General features: G+C 42.5%; 1 protein-coding gene and 1 long non-coding RNA gene across 2 annotated transcripts in view; one reads left to right on the top strand and one right to left on the bottom strand.

Moving 5' to 3' along the window:
* fndc3a (fibronectin type III domain containing 3A) overlaps nucleotides 1-20,018 on the top strand; it is a 58,042-nt gene that overhangs the window by 27,932 nt on the left and 10,092 nt on the right. Inside the window, exons 4-21 of the mRNA XM_037774365.1 lie at nucleotides 6,582-6,658; nucleotides 6,756-7,002; nucleotides 7,300-7,599; nucleotides 9,367-9,425; nucleotides 10,668-10,834; nucleotides 10,942-11,001; nucleotides 11,092-11,230; nucleotides 12,773-12,826; nucleotides 12,924-13,048; nucleotides 13,236-13,410; nucleotides 13,994-14,080; nucleotides 15,966-16,104; nucleotides 16,747-16,815; nucleotides 16,943-17,061; nucleotides 18,146-18,251; nucleotides 18,482-18,657; nucleotides 18,819-18,932; nucleotides 19,097-19,246. Of these exons, the coding sequence (XP_037630293.1) occupies nucleotides 6,582-6,658; nucleotides 6,756-7,002; nucleotides 7,300-7,599; nucleotides 9,367-9,425; nucleotides 10,668-10,834; nucleotides 10,942-11,001; nucleotides 11,092-11,230; nucleotides 12,773-12,826; nucleotides 12,924-13,048; nucleotides 13,236-13,410; nucleotides 13,994-14,080; nucleotides 15,966-16,104; nucleotides 16,747-16,815; nucleotides 16,943-17,061; nucleotides 18,146-18,251; nucleotides 18,482-18,657; nucleotides 18,819-18,932; nucleotides 19,097-19,246 (2,363 nt within the window). The remainder of the gene's footprint in view (nucleotides 1-6,581; nucleotides 6,659-6,755; nucleotides 7,003-7,299; nucleotides 7,600-9,366; nucleotides 9,426-10,667; nucleotides 10,835-10,941; nucleotides 11,002-11,091; nucleotides 11,231-12,772; nucleotides 12,827-12,923; nucleotides 13,049-13,235; nucleotides 13,411-13,993; nucleotides 14,081-15,965; nucleotides 16,105-16,746; nucleotides 16,816-16,942; nucleotides 17,062-18,145; nucleotides 18,252-18,481; nucleotides 18,658-18,818; nucleotides 18,933-19,096; nucleotides 19,247-20,018) is intronic.
* LOC119490878 lies at nucleotides 5,277-6,575 on the bottom strand. Its single transcript, XR_005207498.1, has 2 exons — nucleotides 6,364-6,575; nucleotides 5,277-5,410 (listed from the first exon to the last, which is right to left on the bottom strand). It is a non-coding gene; the product is annotated as an uncharacterized LOC119490878 (long non-coding RNA).

Below are 20,018 nucleotides of genomic sequence, written 5' to 3'. Positions count from 1 at the left end.
TTTTTCTATCTGTTAAATTATCAACATCACTGGGTTTGTGAGGTTAGCTTCTCGTTACAGGAGGAGACAGTGGTTTTAGAGTGGAATCTTCATATCCTGAACGGATCCAAATAATTCATTATTTAAACAAATCCGGCCCCTGTGGTCATGGCTCTTGTCTCGTTCTGGGTTTGTCTGGCTGAGAGCAGCAGCAGCGTGATGTTCTGTAACAAGCACAAGCATGAAGGTTACTGATTCCCTCCCCTCCTGTAAACGTCATTCCCGCCGGTGGGGTTGCAAGAACCATGCGGATGCCTTAAAATATCAGGAATTCAGACAAAGTTTACTAACGCCTACAAAAAAAACGAATGCTATTCTTATTAATTTCTTCCAGAATGCCCTTTTCCTCTTTTTCCACTGTCTCCCCTCCTCTACGTGCCTGGATCGGTGGGGGGGTTTGATGCTAAATGGCATGTTGTGGAGAAATAGCCTGGCCGAGGATGAGCGTACACATCCGTGGCTTCCTAATCTGCTAATAGAATGTTACGCTTATTGCAAATTACTATCCTCTTAATTGACGGAAGATCTTTCCTGCCCGCAAGAAAAGTGTGCTGTGCCATGCAAAAAGGGAACCATTTACCACAGTGTCATCACTAAGAATCAAGGTTAGGGTTTTAACTCGCAATTAGTACTTTTCTGCTTTATTGACAGTTCGGTACTTAGCCTCTTTCCCTTGCTTGGCTGTAATTATTAACCTCTGTCAGTTAGTCTGCTTGCCCTCTCTTGCCTGTCCTCTCTCTCCTCTTTATTTGTGGATGGAGACAATTTATTAGCGCTAATTAATAATCAAGCCCGCTCCATCTTTATAGGCTTACAGTTCATCATGTTGCCATCGAGAGCTTATTGAGCGCTCCCATATGCAACCGCCCTGTCTCTCTGCTCTGTCTTTCTACCTGTCTCACTCTTGTCCTCTCCGTCCGTGTGCCGTTCTTGATTTTCACCTCCTTCTCTCAGCCCAGCCAGCCTCCATCTAGCTCGCCTTCTCTTCTTCTTTTTTACTCTCCGTATCTAATTGAGGGTTCATTTGCACATCCGATTAAACCCGACAGTTTGGATTGTTGCCGTTATTTCAGAGGCACGTCTGCCAACTTTCCTCGGTTTGTATGCCACAGAAGGCCTGCGCAAATCCCACTTGAGTTAGTTTGTTATGATCTCTATCCATTTTCAGACGAGGGGAAGCAGGTGGGTGCTCAAAGTGGCCTTACCACCCCTTGCGCATCTGTGTATGTATGTGTGTGGACATGTGTCTGGCCTTTGATAAGTCTGTCCCTCAGCTTTTTCACCCAACCTCAACGATCATCCCCATCTCCCCACGGTAATCTACAGCCCCCTCTCGACTCAGACACGCCGCACCAGTTGATCCTGTCGGCTTGCCCCAGGAGGCGTGGAGGTGAAGCCGGGTTATGTGATGTTGACGGGAGATGATGGCGTTCCCAAAGTGTTGCCTAGCCTCTGTTTACACTGCCGGAACGGGCAGCTTGTTTGTGGCTATTCTTGGCTCAGTGGCAGCCTGCCGTTTTGTGGAGGAGGACTGATGTTTTTCCCGTGGCTGCTTCCTCTGGAAGGCTGGCACTCCACGGCCACGTCAGCACAACCAATGCCCCAGTTGACTCAGGGGGAGGGGAGGAGGAGGGGGGGATGGGGATGTGGCCTTTTCTATCTGATATCTGTCAGCACTCGTGCGTCAGTCTGATGTAAAAGAGTGGGTGTTTCCCCCCCCCACCATTCTCCACCCTACCTCTCTTCTCTCTTTCTCTCTCTGGTAGATGTGTGTGGCTTCCTCATCCTACCTCCCTCACCCTCTGCAGGTCCTCTTCTCCCTTCGCTCTCCAAGTCGGCACACACAAAGTCTTTCATTCCAAACGGACAAACAATGGCGTATTGAATTCTAATGTGATTCATCAGATTTTCTGTGAGTCAGCGTCGGCGGCACTAACTGAGATTGCCTTAATCAGTCATCACGCAGGTGCACAGCAGCACTTGGCATAAGCACGACATCATTTATTAGTCTTAAAAGTGAGTGGAGTTAACAGTGCACACTTTGAACTCCCACTCAAATGATATTGTAATCTGAAATCAATGAGGACTGAGCCGGTGTGGCTGCCTTCATTCAGGCTGAGCTCTCCCATGCTCCCTGAATTGCGATTTTTGTCCTTGCACACCTTGTGTTCTTAGGCAGTGAGTCACTTCCCTACCGATCAGCCTGCTGGCTCGGTGTACTCAGAGGGGCTTCAAAGCTCTTTTGATACCGGAATAAGAGGCCTACCTCCTATCTGTCTTTTCCAATTAGTCTAGTTTATAACAGGTAGACTAGTACACTTTGTTTCCAATGCTTTATGTGCCAAATGAAAGTGATAAACTGTGAGACTATCTGGCCTTAGAGTCAAGAGAACGGTGAAAACAAGTTTTAAAAAGAGTGCATCCTCCAGCCTGCAGTGATTGGAGCGCTCTGATGACAGTTTAGGGAAATGTCTATTTGGTGAATTTATTTTAAAATGAAAACCAGTTTTAATATCTAATCCAGGCCTACGCCAACGTGGAACCTATTAATTTTTAAGTTTCTGAGACTATTTTCATTTTATTGGGTTATTACTATTTTCATGAAAAAATGAAACAGTAAATACTTAATAACTTAACTGCCGCTTACAAATACATTACATTAAAAGGACACGACTTCAGGTCAAACATTTCATCTCTATTTACTTCAGGTCAGCTCTGTCAACCTAATTCACACTTGACCAATGCCAACCACTGTACCATGGATCCAGTCAGTATTAGGGCTAAAACCAGAGGAATCCATTGATACCAACCATGTCATTGTAGTTGCGAAGGATGCTAAATGACACTCCAAACTTATGCAAAATTGTTTGCAACGGAAAAACTGTCATGGCCATTTTCAAAGGGGTCCCTTGACCTCTGACCTCAAGATATGTGAATGAGAATGGGTTCTATGGGTACCCACGAGTCTCCCCTTTACAGACATGCCCACTTTATGATAATCACATGCAGCTTTGGGCAAGTCATAGTCAAGCCATCATACAGTTTCCTCACGCAGGAGCTCTTCTCCTTACTCCTGTCTGACTGAGCTCCCACACCGGCCCTCCATTATGAGCTGAGTAAACCTTCCTAATAGGGAGCGAGCATACATAGTCTCTCCATCAGAGGAGAAACAAAGGGAGAGAGGTTTGGGCTTGAGTTTGCCATGTTAAGATTTGAGCATATTTTTATGCTAAATGCAGTACCTGTGAGGGTTTCTGGACAAAATGTGTCATTGTTTTGCTTTGTTAATGATTTCCAATAATAAATATATACATACATTTGCATAATGCAAGCATATTTGACCACTCCCATGGTGATAGGATATCTGATTGACAGCCCTAGTAAATATTAAATAAATGATTGTCATTGTAGTTCAGTAATGGCATTGTCTGTATGGTTGCGATATCTGTGTCGAGCCATGAACTAAGCAACTATGATCCATTGATATGAACAGGGTGAGTGTAGTGCATCACTACTTTAACTGCAAAACTAATTCGCTATATCGCCTTTCTCAGTATTGAGCTGTTGAGTTCAGCAGTGAACTCCGGACCTGAGTCATTCTGTGTTGAGGTGTACACTCAGTCATCAGTTTATTAGATACACCTAGCTAAAGCTAATGCAACAGCCCTACGATAAGCTGTATGATCATTTGGAGGTTGTAGTTTACGGTGCCGCTGAAAGGTACTACGTTATACTGAGAGGTGTTTCTAATGTTTAGTCCACCCTCGGTATAAATGGGTTGGACAAAATATTAGAAACACCTCTCAGTGTAACACAATACAATCCAACAGCACCACAAACTTCCACCCCCAAAAAAGACCATAAAGTTGAGTTTCAAAAATAACTAAACCTTCTAATCTTCCTAATGGTAGGATTTACTGCATGATAAATGTATGAGCTTTAACTAGTTTTATCGAACAGACAGGCATCTGTCCATATATCAATGCTCACTTGATCTTACTCTCCCCTGAGAGGTGGAGCCTGGACTTCAGCACCTGGGGAGGTGGTACTAAAGGTTAGAAATGGGAGGTTTCACTTCCATCCATACAAAGCCAGCCTCTGTAGTCGTGGACCCAATATGGCTGCTCATTTAGAAGTGCCTTCTCTCTGCTTCCTCCAGCTTTGACAAAATGAAGGAAAACTCATCCTCGAGCAGGCTGCCGGGAGGTCAGTGTGTGTTGTGGATCTTTTTGCTCTCCTGCATGACATCTGGCGTTGGGGGGGCCCCCAGTGTTTATGTCTTAGGTTTGTAAGAAGAGAAATGTGCAAACTCTGCACGGAGGTCCCTCTCTCTTTCTCTCTCCCAGGCTTTCTGCTGAGCTGTCACTTCTCTGAGCTGAGCTAAGCCGCTGCACTGGCTCCTACAACAGAGCCATGCAGGGAACTTTGTTGTTTCTCAGCACTTTTATTTAAGTGGTCTTCTTGCATTTGCCAGTATTATAAAAAATGCATTTCTCTGCCTTTTTAAAATATGAAATGGTCATTGAAAATGCAGCTGGATAAGAAGAGGGAATCGACTGTAGGGATTGTCCCCCTACAGAGGTAATGTTTGAGGTTAGCTCCAGTAAAAACCTGCCAAGTGTCACATGGTGGCAAGATGGGAGGAGCTATTATGGTTGTCCAGGGTTACAGAAAGTCCATTTATTATGTCTGTAGAAGGTTTAAGGAGGTCAGAGGACTTTCAAGGCTTGGATGGACAATACAAAAGATGAGCAACTGTGCTGAAATAAGTCTCTTTAATTAGAAAGTCAAAAGTACTGTCGAAAGGCTCTGTCTATAAAAACATTGAGATGAGTCAACAAAGCCTCATTTAATCACTAAGTTTAAAATTCTTTTGCAAATTTGGGATTATAGTTCAACTTTGAATCATTTCATCAACTACTGTGTGGTGTTTTGATGTGTTCTGGTTTGTCCTTCTGGTGTCTGTTGCTTCTCCATAGCAACCACAACTAAGACTCCTGGGTACTGTAGTATTTAGAGTCAACTGCTCTACTAAACTGATGGAAAAATCATATTTTTTTCTGAAATATTTGAAAGTCATGGCTCTAACATAAACATGTAGTAACATTATTCAGGCAATGAATACTATGATGAGCCACATTGAGGTTTTTATTTAAACAAAACGTTCAAATGTTGGTGTGAGCTTTAAATATAGCTCTGTTTATGTTTATGCATAAACACATGCGAGACACATTTTGTTGCCTTTGCGCAGGCGACAGCCGTGGTCGGAGTTTTCGGGTTATCTGTCCGTCCAGTCCATTCTCGTGAACACAATATCTCAACGCCATGAGGGAATTTCTTCAAAGTTGGTGCAATCGTCCACCTGGATGAACTGATTAGATTTTGGTTGTCAAAGGCCACTGTGACCTCACAAAACACGTTTTTGTCCATAACTCAAGAATTCATATGCTAATTATGACAATTTCATACAAATGTCTAACAGGATAAAATGAGGAAGTGATGATGTCATGGATGTAAACTGCAGGTTGACTGGTTGGCGGAGGCATACAACCGCGAGTCCGTTATTCTAGTTTGGCATTAAGAATTGGGTCTGGTATTAGGAATGCACGATGCTATAGGCACGTCATCAGTATCGGCAGATAAATGCTTTAAAATGAAATATTAGCATCGGCCAGAAATAAACATTTCCTCCGATATGTTACAAAAAAATAAATATGGCATGTTTTACATCACCTAAGTTGAAGTAGTTTTCTAATTTTGCTCAGCGAATGCGTACATTTTAACAAGCATTGTATTTTATTTCTGCATCTTCCAGTGGGTCATCACGATAACAGTAGGCATAATAATATGTGAATTCCACTAAAGGAGAGACTTGATGTTCTCTGCAGTAGGTGGGAAAACAATATGTGCATATATCGGTATCGACAGTCGGACAAAATGAGTTGGAAATTATCGGCATATTGGCAAAAATCGCGCATCCCTATTTGCTATGAATACATTTGTTAGCTGTTGGGTAGGGGTGTAAGAAAATATTGAGTAGCACGTATTATATTTTGTAATACTGTATCGATTCACAAAAAACACAACATCGATTTTGAATTAATAGTTTATGCAAAGATTAACTCGGGTCAATACTTTATTGCATTTGCAAAGAGATGTGCCCTCTCAAAGTGGTGCTATGATGTTGGATGTTACAGAGACTGATAAATGCAAATACAGCCCCTGTTCTGATTGCAGAAATGGTTTATGCAAATGGTGGTATATGGTTCTTTATATTATGACAGTTTTCCTAAAATTTTATTTAAAAAAATCGCAATACATCACCTGGCTGTATCCCAATATATCGCAATATATTGAATGGTAATCGTATCGCCAGATTCTTGCCAATACACAGCCCTACTGGCTCGAGCTTGCATGAATCAGGTCAGACTCGGGCTGAAATTTCAACCCTGTGCACTACTACTTTCAACACATTTACAGCAGATGAAACAGCTGTTCGCCCTGAAGGAAGGTGTTTGATATTGCTCCTTGCTTCTTCACAGGTCCTGCTCAGGTTCCCATGATGTCTCCAAATGGTTCAGTGCCTCCAATCTATGTGCCTCCTGGATACGTTTCACAGGTACTTATTCTCTGAGTACTTCCAGTGTAATGTTTCCGATTGGCATCCGGTCGATATCAGAGCAGCTTTGATATCTGCTTTCTGTATTTCCTCTCAGATCATAGAAGAGAACGGAGTGCGGCGGGTTCTGGTTTTACCTCAGCAACCAGAGTTCCACCCAGGGGCCCCCTCCCCTCTCCACCACCCTCCACCTCCACCCCATGCCCACCTGCCTGCCTTCATCCCACACCCTGCCATGATGCAACCTCCACCCCACCTGTACACGGGCATGGCGGGGGGCGTGGGCGACATGAGCACTCAGTACATCTCCCAGTACCATCCAGCTCATATCTACTCAGAGCAGGGTGAGTTGGAGCCTGCAGTGTCTGGGCTATATTGTTATATTAAGATGTTATTTATTTGTCCCCAGCACTTCATTTGCACGGTTGAGTTGTAAAATCAAGACCTGAGTCAAACTTTTTATTCTTTCAGTTTCTTTGTCTTCTTTATAGGGGGTTTACCTCAGTATCGCCCTGTTTATTTGTATGATATTTCATAGTAAGCTGTGAGTTTGCCATTTATTGACCTGCCTCTTTGGCTGCCTTCTTCTTTTGTTTTCCTGTCTGTACAAACTCACAAGTGTTGCCTTTTTGTTCCTTCAGTCTCTGCAGATTCTCACTCCCAACATGGACGCCCGCCGTTCGTTCACAGAGACGACAGAACTAGCAAAACCTACGAGCGTCTGCAGAAGAAACTGAAGGACCGTCAGGGAGGCGGTGGAGGAGGGCAGGTGAAGGACAGCCCTCCCCCTTCGCCACAGAAGACTTGCAGCAGCCCCCCGTTAGTGGACATTCACAACGGCGTCGGAGGGAAAGGGCTGGAGGCGGAGCAGGGGCAGCTCAGCCACGCAGTGGCCGGACCTGACAAGCAAACCGGCAGGGGGAAAAATGGAGAGTCAGGAGGTAAGGAGGTTAAAGGGTAGAGGTTTGTCAAGGCTCACAACCGGGCTCACACACGGCGTTCAGAGCATTTACCGGATGTTGGGAGTGTGTTGTGTTTAAGCGCTGAGAATAGTGCCTCATTAGCTGCTGCAGCTGGTGGCAGTGAGGGATCAGCAACACGGCCAACATTATTCTTGATTACATGAACTCTGACTGCTCATTAATCATGGAGTTTAACACTGCTTTTGAAAGTGGAAGGGAAAATAATTTCACCTTATGACCTCATGAAGGTTGTTGAAATTTAGGAACATGAGCAGTCGACCACTAAAATGTAATGGGATGTTTAAAAAGTATGTACCTTTTTTTATTTTTTTACTTTTGATAATTCCTAGAGAAATGCATTATATTGGAGATGGGCATGCAGACATGCCTCATTAGCAAACTAGTTTGTGAACTTGGAAATTACTATGACTGTGGCAGCAACCCTCTCATGATTGCATCATTGCATCATTCATTTTAGCTGCAATGCATTAGATACAGGTCTGGTGAGGTTACTGTCAGTAACATAAATTCTTACCATGACTTTTTCCACAGTAAAACCCTCTGTTTACCTGCTGATTCTAAATGTTGATCTGCAATGTTGAACTTACAAAGACATTTCACAGCTTTGAATTTGAACGACATTTCCTTTTGATAGTTATGTTCTGTTTTATTATTGTAGATGCACTGAGATATTCTCAGTGTTGGCTGAGCATTCAAAATGTAGTTATACCACCAGATAACATGTTGGATAGATGGTTCAACGTTACATCCATTACTACACTGTCCAAGAAGCACACAGACATGACGTTCAGACAATAGCAAGAAAAACATTACAGTACCCACAATGCAGGCAGAGAAAAAGTCAGTATTGCATATTAAGAAGGAAACTGGCACATCATTTATAACATTCCTTAATTCTATTCTTTTTAGGGCTGTCAATCGATTAAAATATTTAATCGCGATTAATTGCATGATTGTCCATAGTTAATCACGATTAATCGCAAATTAATTGCACATTTTTTATCTGTTCATAATGTACCTTAAAGGGAGATTTGTCAAGTATTTCATTCTTTTCTCAACATGGGAGTGGGCAAATATGCTGCTTTATGTAAATGTATGTATATATTTATTATTGGAAATCAAGTAACAACACCAAACAGTGATAAATATTGTCCAGAAACCCTCAAAGGTACTGCATTTAGCATAAAAGATACGCTCAAATTATAACATTCTAAACTGCAGCCCAACAGGCAACAACAGCTGTCAGTGTGTCAGTGTGCTGGCTTGACTACGTCTTGGCCAAAATTGCATGTGCTTATCATAAAGTGGGCATGTCTGTAAAGGGTAGACTAGATAGGGGTATCCATAGAACCCATAGAACCCATTTTCATTCACATATCTTGAGGTCAGAGGTCAAGGGACCCCTTTGAAAATGGCCATGCCAGTTTTTCCTCGCCAAAATTTAGTTTGGAGTGCTATTTATCCTCCTTTGCGACAAGCTAGTATGACGATGATGACCGATGGATTCCTTAGAGTTTCTAGTTTCATATGATGTAAATATCTTCTCTCTAGCTTTAAAACTGAGCCTGCTGCAACCTAAAAAGAAATTAGTGGTGTTAAAATGAATTTGCGTTAACGCGTTGTTATTGTGTTAACTTTGACAGCCCTAATTCTTTTTAATTTAGTCTTTATTTCATAAAGACGGTGGTGTTTTCTATCCATATTTACCTGTATTTCTCTCCTCAGAGCTGGATGAGGAAGCTCAGGCCCTGCAAGCACTATTGAGTACCATCAGTACACCAGTGGTTAGTATTCACTTCTGCCATCTTATTTTATTGTTTTTCTTTATCTTATTAATCCAATTTGCATGATTTTATGTGACTCTATTAGTGCTGTGTTAATGAAAACCCGTAATGATGCAAATGTGCTGCGTCATTAAACTCTCTATTAACATCCATGATGAATTCTTGCTGACATCTTGCTAATGGAGTCAGACCTGCTGACTAGCATCCATGTGGGGATTTCTATTCCCAAATGTGCCGCCAAACAACTATGCTAGCAGTTACTAAAAGGTTTGAGCTTTTCTTTGAAACAAGTACTGATTTTTAACCAAGCAATTACCAAGCTCTCAGATCTTCATGGTGCTATGCTTGGTGGCTCGTAGACGACGATTTAGATTACATATTAGACTTCGGGAAATAATCAGATAGAAATATACATGTATGCAAAAGACCCGTTTGTTTTATTCTTTGAAATAACCCTTGAAAAGCCCTGATTTAATGGTGCTGGGCTCACAGCAGCACTGTGGATGAATAAAGAGGAGAATAGCTGTTTTAACAGCAGCTGGATGGGAATCAGTAGAACTAGAAATAGAATTTCCTTGACCTCATATAAGATGGGATTTGTCATACACTGTCGCTAAGGTCTGAACTCCTTGTAAAAGTACCAAACCAAGTCAATTGGAAAGATGATGGATGAAGTTAAGGAAGGATGTCTAATAACAGGGAAGGTTCAGAAGATTTTTTTTTCCGTCTTTGGTGCCACACTGTTTTGTTAAAGGACTGAGAATCGAACTGTGGGAAGTGAAGGAGTAAGGTGGGCCCCCAGGGCAGAGGGGAGGGGGAGGTTCTGACTTGACCTGATTGAGTTCTTCCACATATGAATCCCCCCTGCAGTGTAGCTTGGGCTATTTTTAAGCCTTCTCAAAACAGAATGAAAAATCTTAGGGTTGCACAACACATCCCTGCCAAGTGCTGAAAACCTTCTCCCAAAGAGGCATCATCTTGAATATTTTGATCCCCCGTCTCTTTTCCTCTACCAAGCAGTGAGATGTTTGTGTTTGGAAATTTAAGAATAAGAAATGTTCTGGAGAACTTACTACAGGACTGATTACCAGACATGGCCCTCCTTGGACATTGGTTTAGTGTAGTAAAATGTTGAAATAAGGCAGGTGCTGTGGTTAGAGGAATATAAGCTTTCGGTCCATGTCCAGGTTTGATGGTTTTATGAAGACTTGATTGTGACCCGTGAAACTTTCATATCATAAGGTGTCAGACATCCAGGCCAGGGGAATAGTAGCGAGCTGGAGTGCGCCCACCAGGCCAGAGAGCGAGAACGGCAGTGTGGAGGATGACTGCAGCCCCCCGGAGCCCCTCAGCTACGAGGTCTCCATCTCATTTAGCGGCAAAGATGGGAAGTACACGACCATGTACTGGTGAGCACTAGCAACAAGATGCTACAAACACCAACTTCTATAACCAGATTTTAAATCAACACTTTTTTGAAACAACAATTATTTTTTTCTCTGTTTGTTTGATGCAGCGGAGAAGAACTAAGTGCTACTTTAGAAGACCTTCGACCAGCAACAGACTATCATGTCAGGTTGGCATAACCTTCTGTCTGCTTTTGTTTGAACCACAGTGTTAATGCACTGAGGAACATGTTGTAACCGCTTTGGTCTTCTTTCCTCAGGGTCCAGGCTATGTGTAACTGTTTACAGGGAAGCCCGTCGGAGGCTGTGAGCTTCACCACTTTAAGCGCTGAGCCGGATCCTCCCAATGCTCCCAGGAAGGCCAGTGGGACCAAGAACACACTAGTACTCCAGTGGAAGGTAAAAACAAGTGATGATTGATGGAGTTGGGATTTAAAAGCACAGTTTTAAGGGTGGAGAACAATAAGTGACAGAAAGCAAGCAACAGATTAACTGATACATGGTCTCTTTTGTGCACAGTAATAATACCTAGGGGTTTATTTGGTAGCCATAGCACCTTTAATACATGTTTTGTGTGTCATACCTGCCACACACATACTTGTCCTCTTAAGTAACCATATGGTAGGAGAAAATGTATTAATGATCACCCAGACTGGCTGGGAGAAAGAGAAAAACGTGATTCAGAAACAATCTTCCCTTCCAACAACCGTTGCTGAGATCCAATTCAGTGTGGTACTTTACCTTCTGTGGCTTCATTAAAGTTGCTTATTGCTAGCAGTAAAAGGTAGCAGTTACACAGATCACCTCCCAGGTGTGAGTGTAAATGTGCGAGAGTTTAGCGAGGCACTTCAAGAACAAGCATGCATGCTCAGCAAACACCACTGAATTAATTAAACCATAGAAGAGCGTGCACACCTGGATGCACCTTATTTGTTATTAGTAGGGCTGAAGATTGCTTCTTTGTAATTAGCGGCAGTAATAGGAAATGTTTAGCACTAGATCTTGAATGAAGGGCGGTGGGGCTCGAGCCATCTAAAAAATGTTAGTGTGGCGATGAAATGCTATCGTTTTCACTCTGTGCATGCATTTAAAGTAGGGCTGTCAAGGTTAACACATAACGCGTTAGCGCAAATTCGTTTTAACAGCACCCATTTCTTGAACGCAACTTGCGATATGGATCTTTCGGAAGTTGTTGTGGGCTCAGTGTTAGAGCTAGAGTGAAGAAGCTGTCATCATATGAAACTAGAAAAAGCTCAGGAATCCATCGGTACCAACCATGTCATACTATTATGTCGTGAAGGAGGATGAATAACACTCCAAACTTATGCTAAATTTTGGCGAGGAAAAACTGGCATGGCCATTTTCAAAGGGTCCCCTTGACCTCTGACCTCAAGATATGTGAATGTAAATGGGTACCCACTCTCCCCTTTACAGACATGCCCACTTCATGATAAACACATGCAGTTTGGGGCAAGTCATAGTCAAGTCAGCACGCCGACACACTGACAGCTGTTGTTGCCTGTTGGGCTGCAGTTTACCATGTTATGATTTGAGCATATTTTTTATGCTAAATGCAGTACCTGTGAGGGTTTCTGGACGATATTTGTCATTGTTTTTTGTTGTTAGTTGATTTCCAATAATAAATATATATATATATATATATATATATATATATATATATATATATATATATATATTAATTTGCATAAAGCAGCATATTTGTCCACTCCCATGTTGATAAGGGTATTAAATAATTGATAAATCTCTCTTTAAGGTACATTTTGATCAGATAAAAAATTATTAATAATTAAATATTTTAAGCGATTGACAGCCCTAATTTAAAGTTAAATAATAATAACTGAGCATTGGTGTGTATATGAGTATTTTATATATTTATCTGATTAAGATATAATAATCAAACTATGCATGGTTTATCTACAGGCTCCATGTGACAACGGTTCCAAAATCCAAAACTACATTCTTCAATGGGATGAGGTATTGTTTTATTTATCATGAAGGAATCGTTGATGTTTTATGTGCCACTGAGATTTCAAGTTACTTGTTCTTAAATCTCAAATGTTGCTCTCTGAAGGGGAAGGGCACTGGGATTTATGACCAGTGCTACTATGGACCTCAGAAGCAGTACAGAGTGACCAAGCTTTCACCAGCTTCAAGATACTCCTTCCGCCTTGCAGCTAAAAATGACATGGGTGCAAGGTAGGCACGCAAGATCACGTTTGATTATTAGTTCCTGGATGGCACCCTCCCTGTTGTCCATTTTTATGTTACTGTTTCTTCCATTCACTGTCTCCATCTGTGTGTGCATGTGTGTGTCTCTCACTCTGTCTCTCCTGTCTCTTTCTCCCATTCTCTCCCATTCTCTGTCTCTCTCTGCCCTCCCCAGCGAGTTCAGTGAAGTGGTGGACCTGTTCACCTCATGCAGTGTGCCATTGCCACCCTTCCCTCCAGAGCTGGAGATGGCAGGGGTGACCTGGCTGTGTATGAAGTGGCAGAGGCCCACTAGCTCTCCAAAGGAGGATGACATCTACTATATTTTGGAGATGGAGGAGGAAGGCTCGGTATGTCTCTCACTCTCTTTTTAAATAGAAGAATCTGGTCATCTGAAATTGAAATACAGCAATATCTGCAACTAAAGGTTTTCTGTCAAATATTCTACATATTGTTTCCCTTCTATGTTAGGTGCTGCAGTTGCAGTGCCATTACTACTTAGAGGGCAGTATTTTTAAGTGCATCTCTTTGACTTGCGTTCATCTTCAGACAGCATGAAATATGTACACTATTAACACAGTACACTTACAGTTTTCACAATTATAATCAATCAGTAATAGACATCCATTTTCCTGGTTGATGTGCATCCTTGTGTAGCTACTTGGTGTATTCAGGAATTATTCATTTCAACCCAGCCAAGAGGAAAAAAATCTTTTTGCAACACTTCACCTAATGTCACCTCCGTCCGCTCCGCCTCGAGCAGATACCTGTAGACATAATGCCTGCCAGGGAAACCACAGAAAAGCTCCCCTGTCCCCTGCAGCTGTTTGTCTCCTGCAGACCACTTTATTTTCTGTGCTACAATGGGTGTCTTGTAAGTCATTGCTCTCTGGGTTGTTTTCATTCTCCCTTTGCCATTTGTCTTTGTCCCAGGGATATGGCTTCCAGCCAAGCTACGACGGCGACGAGCTCTCCTGCACCGTCAGGAATCTCCACAGGAGCACCAAGTACAAGTTTAGGGTAAGGGAGCCCTGTGATGTTTGCGGTCAAAGCTGGCGATCCACAGGCTGCAGTGCAGTGTGTATGTGTGGAGGGGACAGGCTTCAGGCAGGGGGGTAGCTGAGGCCCACAGTGGCCCTATGACTCATCCATTTGCAGGATTCTGCCAGCAGGGCGGTGGGCAACAACTGACCGCATAAACAGGAGGACTCCACGGCTCATCACATGCGGGGCCCCAGTGAGAAGCTAGTCAAGCAAAGCTTTTGAGCCACAGTGGCTTTTTGGCCGGCAGTAATGTGACCGAGTTTATGGACTGACAAGTGTCTTTCTCTCCACGTCGCTGTATTTCTCTCGTTGTCTCTCAGCCTCTCCTTCATTTTCCCCTCTCTCATTCTGACATTCTCCTCTAAATCGTTGCTCTCCTGGCAGTTTGACTTTTGACTAAATGGCTCTGATGAATCACAGGTGACCATCCTTCACCTGTTATAGACAGAGCCCATTGCAAGGAGGACACATGATGCTCCTGATAATACACTGAATAGTGTCAATCCAGTAAGAAAAGTTGGTGTAGATTAATAGATAAATTATCTACAGTAAGATGAAGGCCGAAGTATAAAAATAATTTTAAAAATCCCTTGCCTTCTTCCCACCTCTTTTTGTTGGAGATAGATTGATTTAATATATTTATTCTTCGTTTTCTTAGACATTTTATCTTTTTTTTCTATTTTGTTGTGTTTCAGAGCTTTGATTAGCAGCGTTCAAACAAAAATCAACTGGTTTTGACAGCTTTGCTCCTTACTTTGGTTTTTAAATCAGTCATGGATCCGTTCCAGGTAGATCTGTAAAGGTTTTGAATGTCGCCCTCTGTGTAATGTGTGCAATCAGAGTTTGACTCGGTCAGAACGAAGGGGAGAAAAGCACAACATCTAATAACATATCAGTTCAATTTTCGGGCAGTTGACCATAACTACATACATACATACAGGACTCTTAGAAATGTGTTTCTAACTCTGCCAGAGTTAGCGATTCAGTTCCCACCAAGGCCATTCATACTAAATACATATGCAGTCATAATATTCTAAGGCACTTAGGATAAAAGTACCTTGAGATTTGCAGCTCTGCCTGCGACTGGCAGCCCTGCAGGGCATCGACATATTCAGACCGAGTTTGAAATGTATTCATACTAGGGCCTGGGCCTTTAATATAATGTAGGCTATTATAAATGAAAAAGGAAAATGAAACTTTATCATCTTTAAAGGATAAGGCCGGTAATATTTTATATTTTGTATTGCCTATGTGTATTATCAGTGCCATGGATCTCCGTTGTTCTAAAAAGCGGCACCACACCTATACATGGTACTGACATAAAGGTACTGTATTACTTGAACACACCACCATATGCCCAAATGATAGAAATGTTCATTAGTCCCTCTCAAGACTCCCTCCCTCCCTTCTTTCCAATTATCCAGCTGCGCAGTGTGAGGGGAGGCAGGCTGCTGTGCAGGGTTTGTCTTGGTACTGTATGTGGATGAGCTGTACTCAGCAGGCTCACTCAGATTTCAGTATTATCGCTGTCTTCGCAGATGTGCGGCACTGAAATGCAAATGGCACTAATGCTCATTGCCTCGTTTTTTTTCATCGCAGTGCGTAGGGTGTCTGGTGTCAGTTTTGTTAAGGAGCTGAATCTTTTGGATAATATGGTGTTTGTCTGTGGCCATTTTAGTTGCAGGCGGAGAGTGTTATCCCTCCATTATCCTCCTCTGTGTCTAGTCAGTGTGCTCGTCATCAGGAAACATAATGACCTTTACACATGTGCCCTCATTGACCATCTATGCAAACAGTGGCCAATATTCTAACGGAGGAATAATAGGACTCTTCTCTGCCTGTATTCATGCACTTCCTCCAGGTGGCAGCATACAACACAGAGGGGAAGAGTAACCCCAGCCAGGTGGTGGAGTTCATCACGAACCCTGACAGACCCGGCAGTCCCTGCAGGCCTGTCATCAGAGGAAGAGTCCTGCCTAACAGCTTCAAGATGGCCTGGGGTGAGTAGTTTTCCTACCGTTTGCCCTTTCCCTTATCAAAACTCCTCGGCCTTGCGTGTAGTTGACAGCCTGGCAAGGCCAGTTTACAATTTCACTTTCCTCATTGAGCTCTGCCCGACCGTATATGAATCTGCTAGAGACAGATGACATTCCAAGTAGTCTGTACAGTAGATGACTGACAGTTTACTCCTTCATTCAGACATCAGCATGAATCCTTCCCACACCTCACTGGACAAACACATCACTCACTGCTGTACTTGGTCTCTGCTTCCAGTTTTTTAAAATGAAAAAAATAAAAATTGTCTGCAGCTCTGAAAACACTCTCTGTGTTTCTGCCAAAATGAATTTCTGAAGAAATTTGAGGGGTGAAAAAGGCCACGGTGTTGGCAAGTCACGCTTCATCTCCATTTACATTTCTTAGATATAATACTTATTAATGAGTTTTGGGAGTTTTGAGAGGCAGCAACTTCCTCTATTATCTCCACAATAGTTTGTTAATTTGCTTTAGTGCACGTCTTACTGCAATGAATCAAGTAGATTTCCAGACATAGCATTAGTGAAAACTGAGCTTGCTGGCATTGCCTAGCTGTAGAACTTGGTTAGTACAGTTTGATAATGATTTTTTTTTGTTTTGCAATTTAGAGCCCCCGAAAGAAAATGGTGGAGCAGAAGTCACAAAGTATGTCGTGGAGCTGTCCGAGGGCTTAAGCGGTGAGTTTTGAATGGTGATATTAGAAATGTTTAAGCATTGAGATCAAGTGAAAATTATGTTTTGGACATTAAAAACGTTAGTTTCATTAAATATGTTTGAATGTATTTGCAATGTGTTTGTATTCAGGTTTGTCATGGGAGCTGGTGTACTCAGGGCCGGCTATGGAGCACGTGTGCGAAGGCTTGAAGCCCGGCTGCTCCTACCAGACGCGAGTTTACTGCATGAGCGAGGGGGGGCAGAGCCCGGTGAGTCATTCAGCATCAGCACACGTGCACACACACACACTCAGCCGCGCGCACAGCCTTGTGTTTTGCCACAGGGATTCTAAGAGTTTGCTGACAAGTTGCGATTTTTATTCGGTCGCAGGTAGAAAGAGATCACAAAATTGCACCTGCTTTTTGAAATCGATACACAAGTGCAAATATTATTATCAAAATTAGAATCTATGACACAAATTGAATTAATTTAACATCTTTTGTCCAACTTAAGTAAAAATTACAAAGCAGCATGCATCACTCCATATACACATGCAATATGGAAACAGACACTCTCAGCGTATCGACTACTGCAATCCACAACAATGTAGCTATACAGTATAAAACCTGATTATTGTGCAATGTTTTTCTCTCTTATTATTATTGATACATATCTAGGCTGTTACATGTACTATAATTGCTAGGGTAGGTAGCCACACGTCCCATGGTTGATCTGATAAATTTGACATGAATAATTCTAGATATGCACTCTATTTATGGGGAGTTTTAATAGGAAATTGTCATTCAGCCAGTGTCCTATGTTGGGAGATTAGACTATGCTTCCTGGTGTGTAAGAACAAGACAAAGCCCGCTAATCGATTAACCCTCCCTGCATGTGTCAGAGGATGTTTTTCTTAATTAGTTCAGTTCACAGACACTCTTCATTAATTTCTTCATCAGCTGTTAGTGCATGCATTTATTCATGATGGGGCTTGTAAAGAAGCATGAGTCATGGTGGCGAGATCCTGCATTTCGGTAAAGCACAATGTGACATAACACTCACATGTTTGCCTTTTGTCACACAAGTTGAGAGTCTGAAAATTTAAAAACCTGTTTTTTCACTCGCCAGACAGTCTGTCTGACTTTATCCACGGCTCGCCGGTGCACCTTCAATGATGCATTCCCATTTGTCTCCTTTTCTGTAGCCTGAATCAGTCTGATAAGCTGGTGAAAATGACAATTTGTATCCACTGTGTTTGCGTTGTGTTCGAGAGAAAAACAGGAGGGGGAGGGGGAGATTGTCAATTTGTTATTTTCTCTGGGTCTTAATTGGTGTGTTGTCTTCCCTTGCAAGCTGTCGGAGACCCTGCAGGTCCAGACTCCCGCAGTGCCCCCAGGGCCCTGCCAGCCCCCTCGGCTGGTGGGCAAGCCCAAAGCCAGGGAGGTGCAACTGCGCTGGGGTGAGTCATTCCTCTCCAACTCAGATCTGTGTGGGATGTATTCTAGCTTCTGTTGATGCCTTTATTTGTCTCGCAAACTACCTCAAAGCAGTAAGCTTTCACGATGCAGTTTGTATTATTTAGCTGTTTGTACATTTGCCTTTGTGTATATACTGTGTCATTTCTTTCTTGGAAAACCCTTTTTTAAAGCACATATTGATTTATAAGCACTGGCTGCACATATTTCCTAGGTCCCCCTCAGGTAGACGGAGGCAGCCCAGTGTCCTGCTACAGTGTAGAAGTGAGTGGGCCGCAGTCTGAGGAGAGCAGGGAGGTTTACCAGGGTCCAGAGCTGGACTGCTCTGTGGGAGGCTTAATGCCTGGCAAAACCTACAGCTTCCGGCTCAAGGCAGCGAACAAGGCTGGGGTGAGAAAGACTGTCAAAACAGATCTATCAATAAAAGAGAGAAGGGATTGTGTTTTTTCTGCTACATGCGTTCAACCCTCTCTCACTAAATCTGATTTAAAAACGTTTAAAATGATTATTTCTTGTTGTATTAAATTGTTTTTGTTCTTTTGTGCGGACAGTTTGGACCTCTATCGGAGCGTTGTGAGGTTACAACCGGCCCCGGGGCCCCTGAGCAGTGCAAGACTCCTTCCACCACATGCAAATCCCCCAGCTGTGTTGTTGTGAGCTGGGAGGTAAGACTAGCTCCACTTCCATTCCCCACTGACAAAGTATAATATCACATGCATCATCCAGAGGATATATTGGAAAACTTGCATATAGCTGTATTATTATTATTATTAAACTGTGTCATCAGGTTAAATGTTGGTGGGCATTCTAATTGGTGTTTGTCTTCCAGGCCCCACCCTGCAACGGAGCTGCGGTGACAGAGTTTCGTCTGGAGTGGGGAGCTGCTGAGGGCAGCATGCAGATGTGTTACAGTGGACAAGGGCTCAGCCATGAAATGAAGGGGCTGCTGCCTGCAACCAACTATTTCTGCCGGGTACAGGTGAGCACTAAGAAACACTTTATTTATTTCATGAAGCCCTAGGCTGATTTTCATCTGTTCTCACACCCTAAAAACAGAATCAGATCTCACCTCATAAATCCTATTTTAATTATTTCAGTATGATTATTTTTGTCTTAAGAATCCAGGTGGCTCCCAATAAAATGAAGAATAGTTTAATTTCACAATAATTTGATTAGTACAAGGTATCTTGACTAGAGTTTGCTGGGTAAGAACAGCAACGATCAGTGAAACAACAAAGAATTTTCCATGAGGGTCTATGAGAATAAATCTGATTACATGAGGGGGTTTGTTGGCCTTACAGGTTTGTGGGGGATTTTTACAGCAAGGTCAGTAATAAGAATATGCAAATCTGTCTTCTCATCATCATTTGATGGAAATAGATTTATTCACTCTCTTGTGATCTCATTTTCTTTTCTTTCTTTTTTTTGGGGGGGGGAACAAAGGGGGAAAAAGCTCAACACATCTAATACTCTCCCAGCTTTTTGCTCTCTGTCTGTGCCATTGTGGCTCAATTGATAAAGCGTGATTTTAACACTGTCAGGGTTAAAGATCCAACCCCACTAAAGCATGATGATGTTTGAGAAACCCTCATTTAAACTATGTGGATTGTTTCTAGTCCTGTGCTGAGTAGGAAATATCTGGAAAAATTAGATCTGGAGAAACAGTCCTGCCTCAGTTGGACTAGAAAATCCATTACTCATAAATTCATATGTCACACCTCAGTGCTCATAATTGTGATCGGAATCATCCA

The sequence above is a fragment of the Sebastes umbrosus genome, chromosome 7 (genome assembly GCF_015220745.1).
Source record: "Sebastes umbrosus isolate fSebUmb1 chromosome 7, fSebUmb1.pri, whole genome shotgun sequence".
In the NCBI taxonomy this organism is placed as follows: domain Eukaryota; kingdom Metazoa; phylum Chordata; class Actinopteri; order Perciformes; family Sebastidae; genus Sebastes; species Sebastes umbrosus.
Note: the sequence above shows the minus strand (reverse complement) of the source record. Positions and strands in the feature narration are given on the sequence as shown.